Source organism: Pan troglodytes, chromosome 19 (genome assembly GCF_028858775.2).
Source record: "Pan troglodytes isolate AG18354 chromosome 19, NHGRI_mPanTro3-v2.0_pri, whole genome shotgun sequence".
Lineage (NCBI taxonomy): Eukaryota > Metazoa > Chordata > Mammalia > Primates > Hominidae > Pan > Pan troglodytes.
In genome coordinates this window covers 91,550,615-91,577,382 of record NC_072417.2, presented here as the reverse complement: position 1 = coordinate 91,577,382, position 26,768 = coordinate 91,550,615, and the positions used below count along the sequence as shown (strand labels likewise).

Here is a 26,768-nt window from a genome sequence, read left to right as displayed (position 1 = left end):
CAGAATTTTCTCCACGTGTGTCCATCCAGGCATTGCAGCCGCTTTCTTCTTGGATCACCTTCGGGACACGGCACTCTGCATAGGATGGTCTTCCAGGTAGCGGGGAATTTAAAGCTTAGCAAGAGCATCAGAAATCTTCAGCACCATTCCAACCGCTTCCCACAGCGGAGAAAACGGAGGTCCCAGCAGAGTGTGATTTATTTAGAGATGCGGTTTGGCCAGTCTGGGGTCAGGACAGGATCCCAAACCTCATCCTCTCCAGCTCCTCCTCATTCACACCTCATAGATAATTCAGAGAGCCCTTCCTTCCATCCCCTCTTTCTGCGGGGGATGGAACATTTGCTTAAAGAACAGCACAGACACAGAGGGTGTCCTCCCACCCCCATGGTTGGTGTCTCCTGGGGACATTTTGCTCCCCAGCTCCTCCTGCCTGGGGTCAGAGCTGGTTTTGTAACTGGACCCGTGAGTTGGGTTGTGAAGATGAATTGACTGTGTTTTTCTCCTCCACTAGGAACTCTATAAAACAGCGATTGAGTTTCTGAAGCTGGAGAAAATCGAGCTTGGGGGCGTGCGTGGGAACCTCCTCGGGAGCCTGGTGACCCGTATCTATGATGAGGTCTTTGAGCTGGTGAAGGTTTTTGCCGACTGCAAATATGATCCCTTGGACCCTGGAGACTCGGTAGGTCCTCGGGCAGGGTTGGATGAACTGGACTCGGTGAGAACAGCACCAGCCTCGGTACCAGCTTAGGGGTGTGATGGGAGGGCACACGGAGGAAGCAGGTGCCAGGTGATCCCAACACTTTGAAAACTGTGTAGAGCAGTCCCCGCGACAGCACATTCAGCTGCGCCTCAGTCCCGAGTCCTCTCAGCGGGGCAGGGGCTGGAGAGGGTGCCCTTGGCTTGCTTTGCACGCTGATTACAAGGTTGACATTTCCATTTGCTTTTAGAATTTTGACCGTGATTATGCTGATTTTGAGATCAAAATCCAAGACCTGGATAGGAGGCTGGCCACGATCTTTTGCCAAGGATTTGATGACTGCAGCTGTATCGAGTCCTCCGCAAAGGTAAGCATGCAGTGGAGACGCAGGCAGATCTGGAGCCTGGCACTGTGGTGGTGGATTCATGTCGAGAACGATCTTGGAGACCATTTCATCCTCTCCATGTAGAGCTGATGTCCAGGGAGGCAGGGAGGGCCCGTCTCCTGTGCCTCAGAGTCAGTCAGCCGTGAACACCCAGTGTAGCTCCTGATGGTTCTTACTGCCACATCCTAGAGGAAGAGGAGCAAGTGAGTGTGAGATGGCATTATTTTACTGATACTTCTTACGCTCACTAAGAAACAAGGGGACCATTTATTCTTGATTCAGTTTTCCCACTACTCAAAAGGAGTGAAAGTTACAGAGGTAAAGTTGGTGTAAAAATAAAATTAATGCAGATTTTGGCCCACTGAGCTGAATTTATACAGTGCCTTTGTCCATGCAGGCTACTATAACAAACTGCTGTAGACCGGGTGGCTTAAACAAACATTTCATTTCTCTCAGTTCTGGAGGCTGGGAGGTCCAGCAGACTCGGTGTCTGGTGAGGGTCTACTTCCGTTCCTAGATGGCCATCTTTTCATTTGGTCCTTACATGGCAGAAGGGGCAAGGGAGGTCTCTGGGGTCCCTATTTTTAGTTTTAAGGGGTTTGTTTTTTGTTTTGTTTTGTTTTTGTTTGTTTTTTGAGATGGAGTCTTGTTCTTGTTGCCCAGGCTGGAGTGTAGTGGCACAATCCCAGCACACTGCAACCTCTGCCTCCCGGGTTCAAACGATTCTCCTGCCTCAGCCTCCCTAGTAGCTGGAATTATAGGCATACGCCACCACACCTGGCTAATTTTTCTATTTTTGCTAGAGATGGGGTTTTGCCATGTTGGGCTGGTCTCGAACTCCTGACCTCAGGTGATCCGCCCACCTCAGCCTCCCAAAGTGCTGGGATTACAGGCGTGAGCTACCACGCCTGGCCTACTTTTTGTTTCTGTAGAGACAAGGTTTTGCTGTGTTTCCCAGGCCCGTGAGTTCTGGGCTTGACTGCTTCCAGGGCCCCTGATCTGAACAGTTTAGCCGGACCAGCTCCCATGACTGTGAAGGCAGTTGGGTTGGCCTGGGCAGCCTGGGCTGGTGGTCATCTTTCAGGAGGGTTTCAAGGCTGAGATTGCTAAGGACAAAGATCTCTCCCCCACAAACGTCAGGATCTTCCTTTGCCCTTTTGAACGCTCTTGCAAAAATGCAAATACATGAGAGTTTGAAGCTCCGCAAATTAAGGATCCAATTAAGTCTTGGATCGAGTTTGTGTTCCAGGCAAAATATCAATGAATGCAAATTAATACAGCACCTCCTTGCTGTGGTTGAAAAAATTATTCAGTTGTACTTGCTAAAGCAAGATGAGGCTGACTTGATTCAGACCTTACTCACGATTTATACCATCTCAATAGATACAGGCATAGGGAGAGCGATGGAGCTCAACTTTGAATACACTGCAGGTAAGTAGGAATTTCTAGCAAAGGAGCAGGGTTGGGGGGGGTCCATGGATAGAAAATTACTTAGAGGGGACAGCAGGGGTTGGGGGATTCTGGCTAAACCAACTTCAAGATTCTAGCTGGAGGCAGGTTAGGGTAATCTGACATCCCCTGCGGGATGGTGGAGGATGGAGACCCTGATGAGAATCTTTGGCTAAGCAAAGAATCTGGCAATGTTCCCTTTCTCAGAAGGCTCTTCCCCAGGTAGCTGCATCTCTAGTTGCAGGGTCCTCACTTCCTTCCTTCCACTCAAATGCCCCCGGGCTGGTCCCTTCTCAACAATGGCCCTCCCTCATATTCATTTGTATACTAATGTCTGTGTGTTCATTGTCTTCCTGACTAGAAGGTAAACTCCCTGAGGTCAGGCACTGGATTTGAGTTCCCTTAGAACTGAGCCTAGCACAGGGCAGGCGCTTCTGAGTATTTCCTGCAGTGCAGAACTGGCTCTTGCCAAGGGAGGCTGGTTGTTCTGAATGTTGTTGGGAGGTAGTTTCGCTCTAGCATAAGCCTTCCATATGGAGCCCCTGAAGGATAACAAAAGCGTCAGGACTGCCCCAGCGCAGAAGGGTCCCAATGGAGCCAATTCTTTCATTTGGAAACCTCACTTTTGGGTCTCCAAAATTAAAGATGGGGCACAGGCTCATGGGCTGGGCAGGCAGGCGGGCAGCTGGCTTCTGCACCCCTAACACTGGCTCCACGGGGAGGTGCTGTGACTCCCCGCTGCTGTTCTGATGTGGAAAATCTGAAAAATTAAGTAACTGGTCACCCGGCCAGGGCCAGATGAGTCCCCAGAGTCTTGCTGTCCCCAACATGGAGATTCCGCCACCTGCATCTAGTTTGGCACAAGGGGAAGAGCAGATAAGGACCAGCGCATGGGTCTGGGCTGAACCTCCCCCAGGGTTCACTAGGGGATCCGGCAGTGGGGAGGGAGCTGGGTTGGCGAGTTCAACTTTGTGACCCCTCGGGAGCCCTAGGCCCCTACCCTGTGAGGAGCCAGGAGGTCCTGGAAGAAACCGAACCCGACCTCTGCAGAATGGAGCTAGCGAGGAACAAATGCAGTCACCCCGCCCCAGGCTTTCCCCCGCATCCCTGGCACCTGTTAGGGTCAAGAGGGGCTTTTGGGCTCTAAAAGAAAGATCTCTTTTTAAAAATTTTCACGTATGTTTATGCTCAATTTAAAACAAAGAAAAGCAGAGGGGAGGGAGGCAGTGGGGAGAAATAACTCTTGTAACCCATTTCCATCGCCATCTGTTCACGTTTCTCTTTGACCTAAGAACATTTTCCCCCTGGTTTGACAGCCCTGTGCTCTAAATAGGATAGGGCCCTGGGGTTTCTCTCCCTTGTGTCCCTTCCAGCCCCTGCCTGTTCCGGAGTTAGTTCTCATTATTAGCAACTCACACACAGCCAGGAACGTTCTAGAGCAATTTTCCACATGATCTCCTTTTGGCAGAAAATAGAATTTGCTTCCTTTCCAAAAGTCATTAAACTAAAAACTATATAAACGTGAAAAGCAGGAGAGAGAAATGGGAAGACAGAGAAAAATAAAAATGCCTCCCGCCTCAGCCCCTCAAAGTGTTGGGATTACAGGTGTGTCGGTTGTCTGGATGATGGGTCTTCAGGTTTTTTTTTTTTTTTTTTTTTTTTTTTTTTACTATTTTTCTGACTTCCAAGTAAAACAATCTACCTGCATTACAGGATAGTCATAAACCATTAAGAGGAACATTTTTTTTTCCAACTGCCCCATGTCAATGCTTTGAACAAATGAAACTGGTGACCTCATATGTCAGCAGGCGACCGTGGAGGAAGGCGGTAGCTGGCAGGACACCTGCGTTTCCATGTCTGCCTGAGAGTCCACGGCTGCTCCATTTGTACAACCCACAATACAAATAGGTCCAAGGGTGACAATTTTTTTCTAAGCCCAGGAGAAATCAGAATTTGGGTAAGGAAGATTTGAACAATTTTGAAAAACACAATTAACTTAAAAATAGCCGCAATCTTGCATCTGGGAAATCTGTACTCTTGGGGGCCTGAAAAATCTCCCTCTCTTCGCGGTCATGTTTTGGTTTTTCCTCCTGCGGCCATTTCTAGGGATAGTGGTCACCTTTCTCAGACCCAAGTCTGGGGAAAGTCTGAGACTCAGGCTCACCGCAGCTGGTCTGGCCCCCATTGGGCGTGGGTTATGGCAGCCCCGGGGAAACTCTCTCGGATTTCCCACTCACACCCAGCACCGGGGGGGGGGACCCTGTTTCGTGTGAGGTTGTCTTCCCTCTCTCTGGTCCCCCTCCCACTTGGTCTGACCCCCAGAGCTTTCTCAGAGCGAAACACGTTTCCTGATGGTGGTTTTCTTGCCTCAGCTGCCCCTGAGAGCAGCAGTGCTCTTCCTAAGAGGAACTCTTCTTGTGGATAAAATATTTCTTCATTTATCTTTATCAGAGTAGAAGCCCAGGTATATAAATGCAACGTTATGGCTATTTTAAAATTGTTTACTTGGAGTTGTTTTGGGTTTGTTTTTTCTGGAGACAGGGTCTCACTCTGTTGCCCAGGCTGGGGTGCAGTGGTACAATCTTGGCTCACTGCAGCCTTGACCTCTGGGGCTCAAGTAATCCTCCCATCTCAGCCTCCTGAGTAGCTGGAACTATAAGCGCACACCCAAAAGAATACAAAAACTGGACCCAGCTAGTTTCATGTATTCTTTGTTGTAGGGGTGGGTTGCCCCTACACACCTGTGGGTGTTTCTCGTAAGGTGGAACGAGAGACTTGGGAAAGAAAAAGACACAGAGACAAAGTATAGAGAAAGAAATAAGGGGACCCGGGGAACCAGCGTTCAGCATATGGAGGATCCCCCATGGAGGACCCATATGGAGGACCCCCCATGGAGGATCCCCCATGGAGGACCCATATGGAGGATCCCCCATGGAGGATCCCCCATGGAGGACCCATATGGAGGATCCCCCATGGAGGATCCCCCATGGAGGATCCTCCATATGCTGAACGCTGGTTCCCCGGGTCCCCTTATTTCTTTCTCTATACTTTGTCTCTGTGTCTTTTTCTTTCCCAAGTCTCTCGTTCCACCTTACGAGAAACACCCACAGGTGTGTAGGGGCAACCCACCCCTACACTTTGTATTCTTTGTATTTTTTATTTTTTATTTTTTTTATTTTTTGTAGAAACAGGATTTTGCTGTGTTGCCCAGGCTGGTCTCAAACTCCTGGGCTCAAGTGACCCTCCCGCCTTGGCCCCTCAAAGTGTTGGAATAACAGGTGTGAGCCATGGTGCTCAGCCTATTTTTTAATTGTTTAAATCTTCCTTACCAGAATTCTGATTTTTCCTGGGCTTAGAAAAAACTCTTGTAGCCCTTGGACTTATTTGTACTGTGGGATTACAAGCCAAGTATTTGGGGACTCAGCCTAAGTCAATGGGAAAAGCATAGAGGCTTCCACTGAGCCAGCTGACACACACAAAGGTTCCAATGGATTGTTATGTTTTGGCAAGGTACACATTCTCTCGCTCCTGAAGGTTGGCCCTGCCCGTTTTGTCCACAGCCACAGGCTGGGGAAGGGGAGGGGACTGTGGTGAAGAGGCTCCCTTCTCCTTTCTCCTCAGCTCCTGTACATGTGTGGGGGCCTCATGGAGCGGCCCCTGATTCTTGCCGAGGTGGCGCCCAGGTATTCAGTCATGCTGGAGCTGTTTGACGCTGAGCTAGACAATGCTAAGATCTTGTACGATGCCCAGATGGCAGCCTCCGAGGTGGGGAACATCCCCCTGATCCACAAAAACATGCCTCCCGTGGCCGGGCAGCTCAAGTGGAGCCTGGAGCTGCAGGAGAGGCTGGAGGTGTCCATGAAACACCTGAAGCATATCGAACACCCGTGAGTCACAGCCCTGGCCAGGGGCAGGCAGGGGCAGGCACCCCGCCTCCATGGTGCGGGAGAGCGAGAGGGACTGTCCCGACCCCGAGCGGGACCACCCCTCCTGTTGACCAGACCATTACCTCCCAGAGCAAAAGCCCAGAAGAGACCCCTTCTGGTCCTCCCTCCTCCCCTGATCACCTTCTCGGTGGGAGTGCTCAGGGGAAATCTGGCTGGTCCCCACCCTTGCCCACCAGCCTGGTAGACATGAAGACCACCCAGGCAGGAACAGGAAGAGGCTGTGTATGCAGCTGGCTGAGCCACTGTTGCGTGCACTTGGCCAAGTCTCCTGGACAGCCAGGGGCCGGGGAGGCTTCACGGTGGACGCAGGGATGGCTGCAGGGGAGCCCCGGCTTGGCCTGGGGAGGCCGGTGCAGCTGACTAGGACGGGGGCCTTTTATGTGGTTGTCTGGGGGGCATATTTGCTTTCATCTAGTTGGCCCCAGGAAAGTTGGAGAGGGGCTGGCTGTCATTCATCCAGGCCTGGTGGTCAGGAGCCGGTTGCTGCGTGGGTTCTATTTTGGCCTCCTGGGCTGGTGGCTGCAGACTGCAGGTCGGAGTTCCATTTGAACATTTGGTCTGGCCACTGCTTGTTTGCATATTCAGTCTGTGAGCCTCGAGTAATTGGGTGGCCGGCCGCTTCGGCACCCCAGATCGGGCAGCAACGATGGGACGTGCCGAAGACACCCCACAGGAGATATCTAGTGGGGCCTCGCCTTCCCGCTCTGATTCCAGGGTCATGTCTGGAGCAGAGGCCAAGCTCATTTATCAGAAGTATGACGAGATGATGGAGCTGCTGAGGTGCCACCGCGAGAAGATCTACCAGCGGTGGGTGGCGGGCGTGGACCAGGACTGCCACTTTAACCTGGGGCAGCCGCTGATTCTGCGGGACGTCGCTAGCAACCTCATCCACGTCAACTTCAGCAAAGCGGTGGGTGCCAGGAGTGGGGACCGCGTCAAAGGCTCCTTGGGAGCGGGGGGAGGGCCTGCCAAGGTTCCCTCAGCACGGATTTATGGAGGTTGATGTTTATATCACAGTTAGCCTAAAGCTTTGCTTTTTAAGTGTGTCTACGGTATATTTAAGACATGAGGGAAAGCAGAAGCAACTTTGACAATAGCTTCAATGAGTACCTTCTTGAAAGCGTTCATGTGATCCCAAGAAGAAATGTCAATTTGCAACTGGGGGGGTAAAAAGTCTTTGCCGAATCTAGACAAATGCACTGGCTGGTCAAGGCAGGCATGCTGGGGAGAATTCACACTTGTGGGCTCTGGGATGTGGGTTCTGTGGCTAAAACCCGGAAAGTTCAGATGAGCAGAGGGTGGAACCGAATTCCTACAAGCACAGCCCCAGAGCTGCCCAATCTGCACGTGGCAAGGCAGGGAAACCAGAGATGCGGCTCTTCCTTGGAAATCTTCCCACTCACTAACATTCATTCTTTCGTTCACCGAATACTTACTGAGCACCTACTACATGTATGTGCTTGGGATAAATTAGTGAGCCAGACAGTCAGAGAGCTGTCTGTCCTGCCCTCCTAGAGCCGACCTCCAGGCAGGAGGGTGGGGAAGATGATCAGCTAGCATTCACGAGGGAGTCAAGTGTATGATACGGTAGAAGGTGCAACAGGTTCCGCAGAAGGAAGAGCAGGAAGGGTTAAGAAGATCAATAGAGCTGGTAGAAGGGGCAGGTGCAATTTTAGATGTGAGCAGAGACTTGTGGGAGGTCAGAGTGCCGCTGAGCAGAGATGGAGGGAACAGCCTTGCAGCAGAGCATGCGGGTAAAGAAAAGGCCAGGTGGCGCCCGAGAGCCTGCTGCAGTCCAGGAACAGCAAGGAGGCCAGTGGGGCGGGGGAGTGGGCAAAGGGGAAGCTCATAGGAGAAGAGGTGAGAGGTGACGAGGAAGGGCCCCATGGACCACAGAGGGACTTGGAGTTTGGTTTGAGCAAGATGGCAGCCCCTGCAGGGTGTCAGACAGAGGTGTGCTGCGATTAGATTTCCAGTTGTAAAGGACCCTTCTCCACGCTGTGAGGTGCATAGATTGAACGGAGCTGGGGCTGGAGGAAAGAGCAGGAAAATCAGTTGGGAGCCTGTTGGCACAATCCAGGCAAGAGATGACAGCTGGGAGGTGGTGGCTGGAACCAGAGTGGCAGCAGTGAAGGTGGTGGTGAGCTTCTGGACTTGATCATAGTGCCATGGGGACTCCTAGTAGGTTGGAAATGGAGCGTGATTGGAAGAGGGGAGTCAGTCCCAATGTTTTGGGGTCAGGTGAGTAGACGGGTAGAATTGCCATTGGCCAAGAGGGCAGGTGGGGCAGAGGCCACAGGGGAGGATGGGCTGCTGTGCTTTAGCCTTGTTGGGTGTGAGATGTCACCTGGACATCCAAAGAGAGGAGCTGAGTAGGCGGGTGGATACAGAAGGCTGGAAGTCACGAGAGAGGCTGGGGTTGGAGACATAAACGTGGGAGCCACCCACACAGAGATGGTACTTGTAGCCACAACATTGGACATCTCATTACCTCATTCAGCGGAGATGACAAATGGGCTGGCTGGTCAAGGCAGCTATAACGTTGGATGACATCACACCTCATTCAACTGAGGGTAAATTGAGAAAGGAACAAGGTCTATGGCTCCCCATCACGGACATCTTGAGATTATCAAAAGAGACTAATAATGGTGACCAGGAATGTCTAGTGTCCTGGAAGCCAGGAGGACACTGTGTGCCCAGAAGGAAAGAGTGCCAGCGGCTGGGCGATCCCATGAGATGAGGCCCGTGATGTGACCAGTGGATTCAGCAATATGGAGGTTATCTCAACTTTGAGAATAGCTTTGTGGACAGAAGCACTGTTGGAAGGGATGTCCCTGTTGTTGATCTCAGGTCATAACCGGGTGAAAGCAGAGAGAAAACAGAAGGTTAGATTCCAGGGAGGAAACAAGTGAAGACCCGAAGTCTTACTCCAAACCACTTGTGGGTAGTAGGTAGGAGAGGACAGAGATAAGAAAATTAGGATGATGTCAGCCACCCGTGGTGATGATGATATCATCCACCTACAATGATGACATCATCCACCCATAAGGATAATGTTACCCACCCGTGGTGATGACAATGATGTCATACACATGCAATGATGATGTCATCCACCCAGGAGGGTGATGTCATCCACCCATGAGGGTGATGTCAGTGCTTTCTGGCTCAGGATCAGCCAACAGGGTGAAAACGTCCTGGTCCTGCCAACAAATACTGCCTCCCACCAACTTTGAGATCCCCTCCGGCTGTCAAAACATCCCAGGGCAGATGCTCATTTCTGTTGCTTGAACACTGCACTGTTGACATGACCTGCTGACATGTTCTTTGATCTTCGTTTGTCATTTAGTTGGTGGCAGTTCTGAGAGAAGTCAAGTATTTGAATTTCCAGCAACAGAAAGAGATTCCAGACAGTGCAGAGAGTCTGTTCTCAGAGAACGAAACTTTCCGGAAGTTTGTGGGCAACCTGGAGCTCATCGTTGGCTGGTATAATGAGGTGAGTTGGTGAGTTTGTACTATTCCTGATGCAGCTTTGTTTTGGTTTTTTGTCAAGTTTCAGTTTGTGTGTTTCAGAGATGTGGCTTTTCCTGGGAAATCTTCCCATTCACTCAAATTCATTCTTTCATTCACTGCATACTTACTGAGTACCTGCTATGTGTATGTGCTGGGGATAAATTCGTGAGCCAGGGAGTCAGAGATCTCTGTCCTGCCGTCCTGTTCTGTTCCACTTGGAGATCTTACACCAGCATTTGTTGTCACCCAACAACTGCTGGTGTAAGATCTCCAAGTGGAACAGAATTAAATTAGTGTGTATTTTAATATTTAGACATGGTTCAAGCCAGTCTTCATTATTCATGCAAATAGCAGCAGCAAAGATAGTGATGACTCAGAACAGCTGGTGATGAATATTCTTATTCCCACTGGGCTTTGGCTTACGTTACTTTTTTTTTTTTTTTTTTTTGAGACAGTCTCACTCTGTCACCCAGGCTGGAGTGCAGTGGCACAATCTGGGCTCACTGTGACCTCTGCCTCCCAAGTTCAAGCGATTCTCCTGGCTCAGCCTCCTGAGTAGCTGGGACTACAGGCGTGTACCACCAAGCCCAGCTGGCGGTAGTAAAAATACAAATAATTTTTGTATTTTTAGTAGAGACAGGGTTTCACCACATTGGCCAGGCTGGTCTCGAACTCTTGACCTTAGGTGATTTGCCCGCCTCTGCCTCCCAAAGTGTTGGGATTTACAGGTATAAGGCCCCAAGCCTGGCCAATTACATGATTCTTTATAGATCCATTTACCCTCCTGAATAAATTTTGGATAATATTAAAGTCATTCAACATTGCTTCCATTACTTCTGTTAATGTGGGGAGGACTGGATGGGCATTTCCTGGAACCCAGAGTAGGATTATCATGAGGAAGTTGTGTGTGAGGGGCTAGGAGGTGGCGGTCCCTGCTCAGCTCTTTGGTTCAAGAACTCCTTTTTGGCCTTGATTCCTGGCATCTATCTGATCTAGGGATCTGACGCAGTAATCAAGAGGTTGACTGTGGAAAAACTTCCCAGTAATTGTTGGAGGTGGGGGGCGGTCCCGTCCAGCAACACAGGGCTTGTTGAGGGCACCTCCTTCCTGGCACGAGGCCCTGGAAGCCGAGTCAGGAACTGGAGGGCAATGGTATCATACGTGTTCTGTTTTCTCTGTCTGCTTTCACTCGGTTAATTATTTTGAGTTAATCTACGTTGTTGCATGTAGCACCATTCTTCTTCATTTTAAACTTGAGCCAATTTTATTGCTGAGTGGCAATGTGTCGCATGGATATAGCACTATTATCCATTCCTCTGTTGATGGGCATTTGGGTTGTTTTCAGTTTTCGCTTTTACAAATAAAGCTGCTACAAACATCCCTGTACAATCAGGAGGGGCCCGGAGAGCGTGGCTGTGGGGCTCAGCGGGCAGTCACTGTGCTTGTCCTCCTTCTAGACACCCTTTCTTATGGATTCCACTCATATACCCTGGGAAAGGCGACCATTTGTACCATACAACTTTGGACCCCACCCCAAGCCACAGTAGAACAGGGCCAGTCTGGACACTGTTCATTTCCTGTTGCTGCTGTAACAAATCACCACAAACTGAGTGGCTTTAAACGGCACATATTTCCTACCTTCTAGTTCTGGAGGTCGGAAGTCCTGAATCTGTTTCATTCTGCTGGAGTCAAGGCATCCGCTGGGCTGCCTTCTTCTGGAGGCTCAAGGGGATGGTCTGTCTCCTTGTCTTTTCCAGCGTCTAGAGGCTGCACCTTCCTGGGCTTATGGCCATTGTATTAGTCAGAGTTCTCCAGAGAAACAGAACCAATGGGATAGACAGATGGGAGGATGGAGGGATGGATGGATAGATAGATTGGTAGCTAGAGAGATAGGAAAGCGGGTAGATGGATGGATAGATTATATGGGTGGATGAATGGATAGATAGCTATAGATGGGGGGATAGATACAGATGGATGGATGGAGATGGATGGACAGACAGAGATATAGACATGTATATATGGAGATTTATTGTGAGGAATTGCCTCACGCAATTACAGAGGTTAAGAAGTCTTACAGCCTGCTGTCTGCAAGTTGGAAACTCAGGAAAGCAGGTGGTATTACTCTGAGTCCAAAGCCTGACAGCTAGGGGAACATATGGTGTAAATCCCAGTCCAAAGGGTGAAGATGATGAGATGGCCCAGCTCAGGCCATGAGGCAGAAACAAGGGGTGAATTCCTCCTTCCTCCACCTTTTGTGCTATTCAGGCCCTCAACGATTGGATGAGACCCACCCACACTGGTGAGGGCTATCTGCTTTCCTGAGCCCACCCATTCCAATGCTTATCTCATCCAGAAACAACCTCACATGCACCTCAGAAACCATGTTTAATCTGGGCACCCTGTGGCACAGTCCTGTTGACAAATTACCCCTCACGGCCACATTATTTCATGTTCAAAGCACATCACTCCAACCTGTGCTTCCGTCATCACACTGATGCCTTCTCTTTTGACCTTCTTGCCTCTTTTTTTTTTTTTTTCTTTTTTCTTTTTTGGTGACGGAATCTTGCTCCTCTCCCCGGCAGCCGTGGCAGGGCTCCCCAGATTCTGATCACCAGGGGCCCTAATATCTTTGTCCATGGTCCATTCATTAGAAACACAGCACCTTTCTCCAGCTGGTGAGATTCTGTCTAAAGAGCTCCCGCTTTGGACTCCAGGTATGGTAGGAGCACCGTGATTTAGTCACGAGCACACTAAAGAGGTGTGTTCTGAGATTCTCTCACGTAGGGTGTAGGCGCAGAGCAGGGTTCCTCGACTGGGAAGAGACTACTGTCCTTGTCATTGTTTAACAACCCAACCCTGATGGACGGAATCCTGCTACACATCGTCTTGCTTTGTAATCCTATAGATGCATCCTTTACTTCTGTCTGGTTTTCAGCCGGTAACAGCTCTTATATTCTATTTCTCTTTCCTACGCACCTATCCTACGAGTTAATGGTCAGAAAACATTCGAAGGCATGGGTGGAGGTACAGTATTTAAAGCACCAAAATGGGCTGGGTGCAGTGGCTCACGCCTGTAATCTCAGCACTTTGGGAGGCCGAGGTGGGTGGATCAGTTGAGGTCAGGAGTTCGAGACCAGCCTGGCCAACGTGCTTATACCCCATCCCTACAAAAAATAAAAAAATCAGCTGGGCTTGGTGGTGGGCGCCTGTAGTTCCAGCTACTCAGGAAGCTGAGACAGGAGAATCGCTTGAACCTGGCAGGCGGAGGTTGCAGTGAGCCAAGATCACGCCACTGCACTCCAGCCTGGGTGGCAGAGCGAGACTCCGTCTCAAAAAACAAAGTACCAAAATGTATGTAAATAATTATTCTGAAAGGCAAATTAGCATCTAGCGTGCACTTTTAACTCTGTGATTCCATACTTCATGTAGAAGGGTCCTAGAGAAGTCATGAAACAAGACGTTGCTTGGTACGATGAGATTCCTAGGCCTAAATGGTGCTTATTATTTAAGGGAATCATGAAAACTTCTCCCTTGTTTGTTCTGTTTTGTAAATCCAGGTTTTCAAGCATTAAATTAATTTCTTAGAGTAGGGCAAACTTAGAACAAAACTATATAGAACCTATACTTTTTTTTTTTTTTTTTGAGACAGAGTCTCATTCTATTGTCCAGGCTGGAGTGCAGTGGTGCGATCTTGGCTCACTGCAACCTTCACCTCCTGGGTTCAAGCGATTCTCGCGCCTTGGCCTCCCGAGTAGGGATTACAGGTGCACACCACCACACTGGGCTAATTTTTGTATTCACCAGGCTAATTTTTGTATTTTTAGTAGAGACAAGATTTTACCATGTTGGCCAGGCTGGTCTTGAACTCCTGACCTTAAGTGATCTGCCTGCCTCGGCCTCCCAAAGTGAGAAACTATACTATTGTTAACACTGATCCATTAACAACTTGAATAGTTTCTCTGCAGATCCTGGGTTTTCTGTTGTATAACTGAACTTCAGGCTTTAGGCTGGGCACCATGACTCACACCTGTAATCCCAGCACTTTGGGAGACTGAAGTGGGAAGATGGCTGGAGCTCAGGAGTTTGAGACCAGCCTGGGCAACATAGCAAGATCCCATCTCTATATTAAAAAAAAGATTTTGAGCTTTAGATTGATGACCAGGGAAAGGGTCTGAGCCAAGAAATGCTCAGTGATCCACATGTATTTCTTTGGCTTAGAATCATAAAAAGAAATCAAGTACAAACCTTTGTGATTATATACTGAGGATTTATGTATTAAAAGTAATGGAAAAGATGGCAATTACTTTTACACCAACCTATACACAGTTAATTCTTAATTAGTCATGGTATGGGCTAGAAAGAGATAGGAATACTATAACATAAAACAGTAACTGTACATAAATCCTCAGTGATAAAAGTCATTCTAAAAATTGTGGAGTGTCCTGAAATACGATTTCCAAATAAAAAACAATCATCATTGGCTTGGTTGGTGTATTAGGCTGTTACATTGCTATAAAGAAATACTTGACACCTGGGACTTTGAGAGGCCAAGGTGGGTGGATCATTTGAGGTCAGGAGTTCAAGACCAGCCTGGCCAACATAGTGAAACCCTGTGTCTACTAAAAATACAAAAATTAGCCAGGCATGGTAGCGCATGCCTGTAGTCCCAGCTACTGGGGAGGCTGAGGCAGGAGAATTGCTTGAACCCGGGAGGCAGAGATTGCAGTGAGCCAAGATCACGCCACTGTACTCCAGCCTGGGTGACAGAGTGAGACTCCATCTCAAAAAAAAAAAAAAAAAGAAACAACAACAAAAAACCAAAACCTGAGACTGGGTAATTTATAAAGAAAAGAGGTTTAATTAGCTCATGACTCTGCAGGCTGTACAGGAAGCATAGTGGTTTCTGTTTCTGGGGGGGACCTCAGGAAACTGGGAATCATGGTGGAAGGTGAAGGGGAAGCAGGCACATCACTTGGCACAAGCCAGGATCGAGAGAGGAGTGGGGGAGGTGCTACACCTGTTTAAAAAGCAGATTGCACGAGAATTCATTCACTATCCCAAGAACGGCATCGAGGGGGTGATGCTAAACCATTCATAAGATCATTGTCCCCATGATCCAGTCACCTCCCACCAGGCCCCACCTCCAACATTGGGGATTACAATTCAACACGAGACCTGAGTGGGGACACAGATCCAAACCGTGTTAGTTGGTGTTGAGGAATAAAAGTCCTTACCAGAGAACAATTTAAAACCTGGTTGGACTCAGAACAAAACCTGTCACCTCTGTTTTGCAGATAAAGACTACAGTGAAGGCAGTAGAATTTCTACTAATAAAGTCAGAACTGGAAGCAATTGATGTCAAGTTATTGAGCGCTGAAACGACATTATTCTGGAATGGCGAAGGTACGGAGGCCACATTCCTCCCACATTGGATTAAACTTGGGGGTCCAACCTGCCCAGCATCTGTCCTCAAACACCACTGGAGTGGTCACTTCTGCCTCCTGGCTGCATGGATCTGCTTTAACTGCAAGGGGGCTAAAGGATAGTTACTTCCACCTGCCTGCCCAGGCAAAAAAAAAAAAAGAAAAAAAAAAAAAACCCATCTGTGTCATTTAGAAACGGAATCCGGCAAAGACTCCCTGGGAACTGCCAAGAAGTTTCCAAGGTTCCCAAACTGGGCTTGCTGGAGGCCCAGTTTCCACTGTTGGTTTATCAAGCATGCACAGAGCATGCACAGCTGGTGAGCAGAGCTGGTGCACATCTTGGCTAACTCAGGGCAGACGTCAGCAAAGTAGGAAGAAGTGTAGTCACGAGTCCCTCGTCTTCCCTTCATTCCACCACTGGACGAGGCAGAAGGCCCCCGACCCCCTGGCCCCATCTCTGATGCTCCCAGAGGTGGAACCCTTTAACGTGAGGAGTCTGGGGCTGCTACGTGGGGCGAAGGGTCCACATATTTTCCAAACCCTATGTCCAAAGGGACGCTATATTTGTGATTCCTTGGCATTTCATTTCAGAGAATGCTCAACGATTTCTTCTGGGAATCATGTTCCAGAATAGGATTATTTTCCCGGGGCTGTCTCATAGTGATGAGTGTTAACCCAACCCAAGAAAAGTTTTCATCCTGCCGAATTGTGTTTTTTTTTTTTTTTCTTTTTTTCCGAGATAGAGTCTCACTCTGTTGCCTGGGCTGGAGTACAATGGCACAATCTCGGCTCACTGCAACCTCTGCCTCCCGGGTTCAAGCTATTCTACTGCCTCCAGCCTCCCGAGTAGCTGGGATTACAGGTGCCCACTGCTATGCCCAGCTAATTTTTTGTATTTTTAGTAGAGATGGGGTTTCACCATGTTGCCCAGGCTGGTCTCGAACTCCCGACCTCGTGATTTGCCTGCCTTGACCTCCCAAAGGGCTGAGATCACAAGCTTGAGCCACCGCGCCCAGCCTGAATTGTTCATTTTGTAAGATTCCTTTATATTTCCATTTTAGGTGTGTTTCAGTACATTCAAGAGGTGCGAGAAATTCTGCACAACTTGCAGAACAGGATGCAAAAGGCAAAACAAAATATAGCAGGAATTTCCCAGGCTATGAAGGTAAGCAAGGGGCAGAGCACAGAGCGGGGCTTTGTGGGGGCCTGGGGCAAACCAGGCTGCGTAGAGGCCCATGGAAAGTGCTGCGATGTGTGGGGTGCAGTGGGAGCTGCCGTGCAGTGCTCTCCACCGGTAGGATGATATCAGAGTGGTCCCAGGGCAGAAAGGGCCCAGCTGCTCTGTGAAATTCAGTTCTGCTCCATTCTGCTGAGCTCCACAAGGCCCTCTCTGTGCCAGACCAGTGCCAGTAGCAAGGGGTGGAAAGAGATCTGCCAAGACTCACCCCCACTGGGAACGAGCCCATTGCTCAGTACAGAAGCAGTACAGTTCTAACTCAAGCTCCTTCCAGAGCACTGGGGGAATCCTTCATTAGCCTTCTAGGTGGTCTGGTCTGTCACTGATGCTCTAATGTGCAAAAACACTTGCAGCAATATATCCAAGAGGAAATTTTTTTGTTTTTGTTTTTTTAGTGGAGATGAGGTTTCACCATGTTGGTCAGGCTGGTCTTGAACTCCTGACCTCAAATGATCCGCCCGTCTCAGCTTCCCAAAGTGCTGGGATTACAGGCGTGAGCCACCGCATCTGGCTCTGATTCAATTTTCAATTGACTGGAATAATTTCTCACGCAATTTCCTCAGAAAGGGCTCATTGATAGCATACTTTGAGTCCTCCCTTGTCCAAAATATATCTTTCTTTTGACCTCATCTACAATGATCTTGTCCAGGTCAGGGGTTTCTTGATACGGTCCTTTTCTTTCACTGCTCCAGAAACGGCCTTGTGTGTGTTTGCTAGGGCCGCCATCACAAACTGCCACAGTCTGGGCAGCTTCAACAACAGACGTTTCTCTTCTCACAGTTCTGGAGGCTGGAAGGCCAAGGTTAAGGTGTCGGCAGGGTTGGCTCCCCCAGGACTCTCTGGTTAGTTATAGATGCTGTCTTCTCCCTGTGGCTTCACAGGGTCCTCCCTCTGTGTGTCTGTGTCCTCATCTCCTTGTCTCATAAGGACACTGGTCATGCTGGATGAGGGCCCACACTAATGACCTCATATTAACTTAAGCACCTCTTTAAAGCTCTCATCTCCAAATGCCATTGCATTCTGAGGTATGGGTGTCAGGGCCCCTACACACGGATTTGGGGGGCACAGTTCAGCCCCTACCAGCCCTGCCTCAGTTTCAGTGCTGGGCAGGCTGGCAGTGCTCTGCCTCCTTCCTGCATGAGCCTGTCCTCTCTGTCTGGGGCGTGCAGAGTTCTTCGTTATCTTTTAGGGTCAGAAAATGTCACCAAAGTGTCCAGACGTGTGCCTCCTTGTGTTAATGTCAGCTGGACTTCATAACATTCTTCCAGCCTGTCGACGGCGTCGTCTCGCCAGCTAGTGGGCATGACGTCGCTCCTCCTCCTCCCCACGCCTCCCCACACCTCCCTGTCTGCTCTGGCACACAGGCCATCTCCCCAGTGTCTCAGGTCTGGGGGCCAGGTCTCTTGTCTGTCTCTGCACGTGTGGCTTCTCGATCTCTTCACTTTGTTTCACGCCAAGGGGTCTCTGTCCTTTCTGTTACCTGCAATGCTCACCCAGCCTCCTCTGTGGCTGTTCTCTCTCTCTCCTCTACTGAACTGTTAAATCCAGAAACCAGGCCATTCAAACCCCACGGGCTTCTGAATCTTCAGCAGGGGCCGCAGCAGGTGCAGGGTCTCAGAGGGTTGGCTGCAGGCTCTGGGCGGTGGGGAGCGAGCAGGAGATGGGAGGAGGCCCACTCTGGAGGCAGATCCTGCAGAGATTCCTGCTGCCCCTGCGGCCCTGGCTTGCCCGCTGCCCACCACCCACCACAGAGGACCAGGGCAGCACTTTCTCTCTGTCTCTGAGACCCACTGTCTTACATAAACTCCCCTTTACCTGAGCTAGCTTGTTTGCACCAGAAGTTTTTAACTAAACCACAAAGTATTTGCTTTCTCCTGGTGCTGAGCTGAGATGCTGAAGCCCGGTAGTTGGGTCTCTGGGCACCAAGGAAGGAATGATCTGTTTGCCAATTCTGAGGTTGTTGGGTTCAGGGGTGTGTTCTGAAGAACTTCACCTCTGCATCAGAAAAGCAAAGGTGACCTCCGAGGAGGGAAGGCAAACACTTGGGCCCACTGTCCTGGTCATTTCAGGAGGCTACAAGAGAATACTGCAGACTCAGTTCCTGGTGAGGGCCCTCTTCCTGGTGTGCAGACGGCCGCCTTCTCGATGTGCCTCACGTAGTAGAGAGAGGTGGCTCTGGTGTCTCTTTCTCTGCTTAAAGGACACTAACCTCATCAGGGGGTGGGCCCTACTCTCATGATCTCATTATCTCATCTAAACCCAAGCACTTCCCAAGGTCCCTGCCTCCTATTACAACCACACGGGAGCTAGGACTTGAATATGTGAATTTTGGGAGGTGAGAGAACACAGACGTGCAGTTCATAACACTCACCCAATAGGGGCTCTGCTAACCCCCATTATAAGGAGAATAATCACTAAACTGGTCACAGTCAGAATCAGCTGACCTCCTGTGTCTCCATCCCCATCACTTTCCTCATCACGTCCATTCTGAAGCTGCAGCAGCTGCACAGTGACCAGGCTGAAAGCCAAGGCGCTTGGTGGAGGGGAACAGCATGCTCTGCACTTAGGTGCGGAAGCAGAGCCGGGGAGAACACTGGCTCCCAGGCACATGACCTCGGATGCATCATGCCTTCTCAAAACTAGCAAAAACAGACATGACAGCCAGCAGCATCTAGCTCCCCAGCTTAGTGAGAAAACCAAGCAATTGGAAAAGAAAATGGCTCAAACTCAGTCCATCAGGCCTGGAATCAACAATTCCTGTTTGGAGTTTGTACATTCTCAGGCTGTGCCCTTAGCCCTCAGGTGTGAACAGCAAAGGGGTTAGGACCAAAAGGAGGCTATTCAAAGATTGTGCAGCATTTGAGAGGAACAAGTCGTTTAGATATCTCAGAAAAACACAGACCGACTGAAGCTCTTTATTTAGTAAACCTAAGACATTTTTTCTTAAATTAAAAAGGCCATGGCCGGGTGCAGTGGCTCATGCGTGTAATCCCAGCACTTTGGGAGGCCGAGGCGGGTGGATCACGAGGTCAGGAGATCGAGACCATCCTGGCTAACATGGTGAAACCCCGTCTGTACTAAAAATCCAAAAAATTAGCTGGGCGTGGTGGCGGGCGCCTTTAGTCCCAGCTACTTGGGAGGCTGAGGCAGGAGAATGTTGTGAACCCAGGAGGCGGAGCTTGCAGTGAGCCGAGATCGTGCCACTGCACTCCAGCCTGGGCGACAGAGCAAGACTCTGTCTCCAAAAAAAAAAAAAAAAAAAAAAAAAAGCCATGACATCCATGAAATAACAGAACGAGAACTAAGAACAGAATGAGAGGAAAGCAGAGAAGGGAAAGGACATGGCTAAGAAAGTCAAAACTGCAAAAGCAGAATTAAAATATACTGAAGCACCAGTTAGACTAGAACTAGTGCTGTGTAACAGTGGATATATTAAACGGAGGACAATTTTAGGAAATTGCTAATGTGCAAAGGGGGAAATAACAATAGATAATGTGTAAGATGAGGGAGACGAACAACATAAAAATCATAGTTGTTACTAAAGAAGTAATAGGCTGGGCATGGTGGCTCACACCTGTAATCTTAGCACTTTGGTAGGCCAAGGCAGGCAGATCACTTGAGATCAGGAGTTCAAGACCAGCCTGGCCCACATGGCGAAACCCTGTCTCTACTAAAAATACAAAAAGGAGCCAGGTGTGGTGGCACACACCTATGATCCCAGCTACTAGAGAGGCTGAGGCAGGAGAATTGCTTGAACCTGGGAGGTGGAGGTTGCAGTGAGCTGAGGTCACACCACTGCACTCTAGCTTGGGCGACAGAGTGAGACTCCATCTCAAAAAAAAAAAAATAGTAATGAACAAAGATGTAATAGAAGAAAATTTTCTCAAGCTGGGGAGACAAAAATTAAAGGAAGGCCTGAGTGTGGCGGACAAAGTGGGTAACTGATTTCCAGGCCAGATGACAGATGTAGACATATTCTGACCAAAATTTAAAATCCCAAAGATACAGAACAATATTCTGCATGTTTCTACCAAGCAGGTAGCCCACACAGAAACAAAAATCAGGCAGCCTTTTGACTTTACACAGATCTCCAGAACATGATAAAAATGGCCAGTCTTGAGAAAGGCTCCTGACAATTATCTGTGAATGCAACAGTAAAGTCATCCTCACACATGCAGGGGCTTGGAAAAATACCATTTGGGTACCCTTCCTGAGAAAACTATTCCAGGATGTATTCCAGGATACCAAGAGGTCAACCACATTCTAGAGTACCAAGGAGAGCATTAACATTTAAAAAGACTAGCGATGAGCTGGGAACCAATTAAATATAAAGAGGTAAGTATATAAAGAGATAAATATGGTTGTGAAAGGTTACATTCCAAAGTCAAAAGCAATACTTGTAGAAAAATATAAATGGTAGAAACCATATCCATGGTGATAAACATGATCGATAATTGGTAGTTAGGAGGAGGAAAAAAGTTGGGGCAGGGAAGTTAACCATATCCTGAATTCCTAAACATGGATAATGGGAATCAAAAGCAATTTTTTTTTTCTTTCTTGAGATGGAGTCTTACTCTGTCATCCGGGCTGGAGTACAATGGCACAATCTTGGCTTGCTGCAACCTCCACCTCTGGGTTCAAGCGATTCTCCTGCCTCAGCCTCCCAAATAGCTGGGATTATAGGCATGTGCCACCATGCCTGGTAAATTTTTGTATTTTTAGTAGAGATGGGGTTTCACCATGTTGGTCAGGCAGGTCTCAAATTCCTGGCCTCAGGTGATCCATCAGCCTTGGCCTGCCAAAGTTCTGAGATTACAGGCATGAGTCACCACGCCCAGCTGCAATTTTTATTTCCAAAATTAGAGAAATATTTAAAAGACTTAATAAACTTAATGGCAAGTTCTAGTGGAATTAGAAACAGGATTTCTCCTATCCAAATCAGTAAAGAATATAAAAGCAAATAAGCTATAGTTTTTAAAGCAAAATACCACAACAAAGGGAAATGGTGAGAAAGCAGAAAGGATAAAACGTGATAACAAAGGGCAAACATTAGTTACAGTATATATAAATTATTTAAAAGCAAAATAGATTGTTTAAAAATGTAATTATATGCTACTTCCAAGAGATATCTAAATCAAAATGGAAAGGTTGAAGATAAAATGATTCACAAGTAGGTGAAACCATATGAAACTTCCAATAATTGACCGTTTTTGACCTTTAAAAGATGGCAGTTCTCACAGCCGAGCTCAATGGCTCATGCCTGTAGTCCAAACACTTTGGGAAGCCCAAGCAGGAGTATTGCTTGAGCCTAGGGCCTTCCTATGTTGCTCAGGCTGGGCAACACCTGTGGCCCCAGCTATTCTGGAGGCTGAGGTGGGAGGATCACTTGAGCCTGGGAGGTCAAGGCTGCAGTGACCTGAGATTGTGCCACTGCCCTCCAGCCTGAGTGACAAAGCATGACCCTGTTTCAAAGGAAAAAAAAAAAAATTTCAAATGATAATCTTATTCACAGACATATATACATCCTTGCATACATACATACACATAAAATATTAATCAGCAAAGAACAACTCGAGGCAAAAATACATATTTAGCTAACCATACATAATCAAGTAAAATCTATATAAAAATTATAGTTGTCCTAAAATGTTGTGTTCCCAATGAGAACATTGTTAATATATCTATATAAATAAAAGCAAAAGCTATTAGAAGAGTTGAAAAATGGGCAGAACGCAAATGTAATGGGAAGGCTAACACAGCATTATTATACTGCCATGGACTGCACGTTTGTGACTCTCAAACACTCCTTTGTGGAAGCCCTGATCCCTGCTGTTGATGGGTCTTGGAGACGTGGCCCAGGGGAGGCAATCAGAACATGAGAATAGAGCCATCACGAAGGAGATTCGTGCCCTTATAGCAACAGACACGAGAGAGCTCACTCTGCCCCTCCGCCATGTGAGGTCACAACAAGAAGGCGGCCATCATCATCTGCACACCAGGAAGAGAGCCCTCACCTGGAACCAAACATGCCGGCACCTTGATCTCAGATTTCTAACCTCTAAACCTGTGAGAAATGTCTGTTGCTTAAGCCCCCTAGTATATGGTATTTTGCTTATAGTAATCCAAGCCGACTAAGACATATACAGAACACGTTTTTCTGACCATGAAGCAATAAAACTGCTAATAAAAACAGGAAATCCTTCTAACAAGGTAAACACAGAGGCTTAATCATATCATTTATGTTCACACAAAAGCATCAGTAGAAAAACTAAAAGTACTCACGTAAATATCAAACACTGGCCAGAGGAGGGAGGTGGGTGATCTAAGTCTTCATCGTTCACCCCAGAGTCACAGAGGCAGCTGAGAAACAGCTGAATCGATGTAGAGTCCGTAAATGATAAGAGTGACAGAGGCAGCCGTGAGGAGGAGGAAAGGTGAGGTTCCCTCATGTTTCCAGTGGGGGATGGGATGGAGGATAGGGAGACATGGGCCAAAGACTGTTTTTTGACAAAAAAAAAAAACTTATTAGGTGTTTTGTTACTATATATATATCACTTTAATGGAGATGTGTAGGGAAAAAAAAATCTAATGACAGATAACAGTAAAGTCCAAATCATAATTAAAAGTGGCCACCACCCCCCCTTTTTTTTTTTTTGAGACTGAGTCTCGCTCTGTTGCCCAGGCTGGAGTGCAGTGGCGCAATCTCGGCTCACTGCAAGCTCTGCCTCCCGGGTTCACGCCATTCTCCTGCCTCAGCCTCCTGGTAGCTGGGACTACAGGTGCCTGCCACCATGCCCGGCTAATTTTTTGTATTTTTAGTAGAGACAGGGTTTCACCGTGTTAGTCAGGAATGGTCTCGATCTCCTGACCTCGTGATTGGCCCGCCTCAGCCTCCCAAAGTGCTGGGATTACAGGCATGGGCCACCGCGCCCAGCCAAGTGGCCACCACCCTTGTGGTAGAACTCCCACTTGCAGGTGAAGCCAGGGTCCTGACCCTACTCTCTACCCTTTCCCACCCTTGTCGGCAGATCAGTGGCCCCCACAAAAGGGACTTACTCCCACGTGGTCCTCCGTTTGCAGCTATGGACGATCCACCCAGCATTGACCACACACTCCTCGACCCTCAGGTCCTTCCGTCCCCCTAAAGAGAGAATTAGATGCTCCTTTCCTGAGAGTGACCCCATTCTGGCCCAGTTGAGTGAAACATCTCAATGGTCTCTCTGTGGTTCCCCTAGGCCCCTGGTTTTGGTTTTGAGCTAAGTTATTTCAGGCTCTCTGGTCAACAGTCAATTAGGCACAGGTCCTTAGTGGCCCCTGATGGGCATGGATCGTGGAGAACTAGACTCCAATCCAAGATCAGGCAGCAGTGAGGAAACTCACATCAAAAGCACGCAGCAAAGGACTGCGACCGAAAGCAGTTTCTCCAGAACACCTTTTCTCACTCCTGTGCTTTCCTTCCAGGACTGGTCGGCCAACCCGCTGTTTGAAAGAAAGGACAATAAGAAAGAGGCCCTGTTAGACTTGGATGGAAGAATTGCCAACCTCAACAAGCGCTACACAGCAGTCAGGGATGCTGGAGTGAAGATCCAAGCCATGGTTGCAGTAAGGAAACACCCAGGAGGTTTTTTGAGAACCCACTTGCTTTTAGCAGGGAGGAGAGAGTAAACGCAGAGCTGGAGATTTCATAAAATTGATTAGTGACACATTTCTTGTAGTCACAGAAGTCTGTGATCTGGCTGGATGCAGTGGCTCTCACCTGTAATCCCAGCACTTTGGGAGGCTGAGTCGGGCGGATCACCTGATGTCAGGAGATCGAGACCAGCCTGACCAACGTGGTGAAACCCTGCCTTTACTAAAAATACAAAAATTAACCGGGCACGGTGGCACATGCCTGTAATCCCAGCTACTCGGGAGGCTGAGGCAGGAGAATCGCTTGACCCTGGGAGGCGGAGGTGGCAGTGAACCAAGATCGCACCACTGCACCCCAGCCTGGGTGAAAGAGTGAGACTCTCTCAAAACAAAACAAAACAAAACCTATGATTTTTAATCTAAGTGAGCCTTATCTTTAAGTAGTAGACCACCCTTGCTGTACACTTCCAAGCCTGGTTCCTCTTGTGATGGGCCTGCCCTCTGCGAAGGGTACCAGAGCCCTCGCCCGGCACAACGTGGGTACGGCCAAGTAACGTCTTCATACTAGGTCCACAGATCTTGTCTTCCCAGGATGAGCTGCCGAGGGTGGGCACCGTGTGTTTATCGGTATCCCCCGTGGATTTCCCATCCATGAGTGTGGGCAGGGAATAGTAACATGGGAAGAGCGAGGACCATTCGAATGTGCACAGGGTGTATCACTACCTGCATATGTGAATGGGTAGAATGTGATAACGCACGCCTGCTTTGCTACCTCGGATGCCGGCTGGTCCTTCTTGCCAGTAGTCCCAACAGCATATGACTCTATGTCCCTACCAGCCTCCTGGGAGCCCCCATGGTTGGCACATTCAGTGGGAGAATGCAGAACAGTAGACTGGCATTCCTGGGTGCTTTGTCTGGAGTCCTGACATTGTATTGTAGGGGTTTTCATGTCCTCCTCACTTGGTAGTAATTTCACCCAGCTTGCATTTTAGTTTGTCTCTGAGGAGAATGTGAAAGGTGGAGCTTTGCATTGGCCTGTAAAAGAGAATATTCTCCCTTGAGCTCAAATAATGGCTGGGCGTAGTGGCTCACGCTGGTAGTCCCAGCACTTTGGGAGGCCGAGGTGGGTGGATCACTTGAGGTCAGGAGTTTGAGACCAGCCTGGCCAACATGGTGAAACCCCGTCTCTACTAAAAATACAAAAATTAGCCAGGTATAGTGGCAGGAACCTGTAATCCCAGCTACTTGGGAGGCTGAGGCAGGAGAATTGCTTGAACCTGGGAGGCGGAGGTTGCAGTGAACCAAGATTGCACCACTGCATTCCAGCCTGGGCGACAAGAGTGAGACTCCACCTCAGAAAAAAAAAAAAAAAGTATTTTAGGGCAGTTTTTGGGGGGGTTTCCAGTGGATGGTGCAAATCAATGGTGTGGACTTTAATGATGAGTCACACCATCTAGACGGACCAGCAGGCCACACCCGGGCAGGCCACACCCAGGGGATGGGCCATTATTGGCTGTTCCTATTGTCACATCATTGCTCTAAAGATCGTCACCCCAGGAAGTGACTTGACTGAACCAGAGTCTGTTGTGCCTCATTCCTAGTTCCCATCCCTCCCCGCCACGGTGCCAGTAGCTCCCTCTGAATTAAAATGCTAAACTGCAAAAATGTTACTTGGAAGAGTTAACTGATTAGCTTGTTAACACTCTCAGAAGGGTTGGAAACAGAGCACAGGAGAGAGATTTGACTTAGGGTTAGGAAAGTTTCAGAGGGCAGGAGCATAGCAAGAGGGCAGGCGAGGAGGCAGGACTGGGCTGAGGTTGAGGCCAAGCAGCAGGGACAGGAGTCTAAGAGGGGCAGAGGCAACAAGCCAGCCTATTCTGTTCCCCAACTGTGATGAGATGGTGTTGCCTCTTGTGCACAACTCTGTCACCACGTATGGTTACTCTCATGACAGTCATTAGAGCCATTTCCTTTTATCTTACGCTGAAGTTATTTGAGCCCAAGTCTTCTCTCCCTTATTAGAATAGACCTGCCTGAGGGCATAGACTGAGTGGAAATAATCTTTGAGTTTCCCTGTAGCACTTAGTATCCTAGAGATTCATCCATCCATCCACCCAACCACCCATCATCCATCATCCATCCACTTACACATCTACCCACCGCATTCATCTGTCCACTCATCCACCCACCCCACCCACCCATCCACTCACTCACCCACCCATCCGCTCACCCGCCCACCCCACCCACCCATCCGCTCACCCGCCCACCCCACCCACCCATCCGCTCACCCACCCCCCCACCCATGCCACCCACCCATCTACCCACCCATCCACCCACCCACTCATCCACCCATCCACTCATCCACCCATCCACCCACCAATCCACTCATCCAACTGTCCACTCATCCACCCCCCCCACCCACCCATCCACTCACCCATCTACTCACACATCTGCCCACCCCATTCATCTGTTCACCCATCCATCTGTCCAT

At 48.8% G+C, this 26,768-nt stretch overlaps 1 protein-coding gene across 1 annotated transcript in view; it reads left to right on the top strand.

Moving 5' to 3' along the window:
• DNAH17 (dynein axonemal heavy chain 17) overlaps positions 1 to 26,768 on the top strand; it is a 150,898-nt gene that overhangs the window by 9,652 nt on the left and 114,478 nt on the right. The window contains exons 10-17 of the mRNA XM_016933024.4: positions 512 to 679; positions 948 to 1,064; positions 6,153 to 6,418; positions 7,193 to 7,388; positions 9,825 to 9,971; positions 15,283 to 15,391; positions 16,473 to 16,576; positions 24,110 to 24,250. Of these exons, the coding sequence (XP_016788513.3) occupies positions 512 to 679; positions 948 to 1,064; positions 6,153 to 6,418; positions 7,193 to 7,388; positions 9,825 to 9,971; positions 15,283 to 15,391; positions 16,473 to 16,576; positions 24,110 to 24,250 (1,248 nt within the window). The remainder of the gene's footprint in view (positions 1 to 511; positions 680 to 947; positions 1,065 to 6,152; positions 6,419 to 7,192; positions 7,389 to 9,824; positions 9,972 to 15,282; positions 15,392 to 16,472; positions 16,577 to 24,109; positions 24,251 to 26,768) is intronic.